The sequence below is a fragment of the Sciurus carolinensis genome, chromosome 12 (genome assembly GCF_902686445.1).
Source record: "Sciurus carolinensis chromosome 12, mSciCar1.2, whole genome shotgun sequence".
Classification (NCBI taxonomy): Eukaryota; Metazoa; Chordata; class Mammalia; order Rodentia; family Sciuridae; genus Sciurus; species Sciurus carolinensis.
This window is the reverse complement of record NC_062224.1, coordinates 92,521,377-92,522,150: the sequence shown is the minus strand read 5'-3', so window position 1 is coordinate 92,522,150 and position 774 is coordinate 92,521,377. Positions and strand designations below refer to the sequence as shown.

General features: G+C 44.6%; 1 protein-coding gene across 1 annotated transcript; it reads right to left on the bottom strand.

Moving 5' to 3' along the window:
- Positions 1–411: 411 nt before the first annotated feature.
- LOC124961136 (short transmembrane mitochondrial protein 1-like) lies at positions 412–540 on the bottom strand. The gene has a single exon (XM_047519885.1). The coding sequence runs from the start codon at positions 538–540 to the stop codon at positions 412–414; it is 129 nt and encodes a 42-aa protein (XP_047375841.1).
- Positions 541–774: the final 234 nt, after the last annotated feature.

Below are 774 nucleotides of genomic sequence, written 5' to 3'. Positions count from 1 at the left end.
TTTAATTGCTAAACTGTGAAATCAGCATTATTTATATCTGATCCTTTCTACAAAAGTCACCAATTTTGCTTTTGACATAAGGTAGCAAAAATTCCAAAGAACAGGGGAGAAACTACTAATGAAGGTCAATGTTTTACTAATCTAGCACCATAATTCCAGTCTTAGAACCTCCCAAGCAGCTGGAAGGAAGAGAATGGAAAGAGGTGAGACTATTGGAAATGCAAAGGGTAGTTCTTAACTTGTGGTCCCATTTTTACTCTGAGACAGCACAGAGTCCAGCAAAGAAGAAAACTGCAGAGGCTGGAGATGGATCCAAAAGTTTTGAGATCAGGTGGTCTGGAAGGCCCACAAGAGTGGTAGAATTGATGTATCCAGAATGCAGAGCTGGAGCCAGCCTCAGGACGTAGGCGGTTACTTCTTGATTTCCCAGTTCTTTTTAATCTCTTCAAGTTTTTTAGCCACATTTGGCATCTCATAATTCTGAGCCAGATACATTCCAAACACGTTGCCAAAGGTAAATCCAAGCAGGAACTGGAACATGTTGTCGGCGGGTAGGGAAAGTCAGGCGTTAAGGGCTGCGCTGCTCCGCTGGCCGCTGGCTCATGGTTTTGGAGGCCAAAAGTCCCACGGGCTTGGTGCCAGCATTGGTGAAGTGACTGTCGCTTGTGTCACCCCAAGGCAGATGACATCATAATGGCAGGGATACTTACAGTAGGACTGATCACTTGGCAAAACAGAAAGTAAGAGAAAGGTAGTGTCCAAGCCTGCTTCTTT

Bases quoted from the DNA above. Each gene is read 5' to 3' on its own strand.
- LOC124961136 (XM_047519885.1), bottom strand. From the start codon at position 540: ATGTTCCAGTTCCTGCTTGGATTTACCTTTGGCAACGTGTTTGGAATG.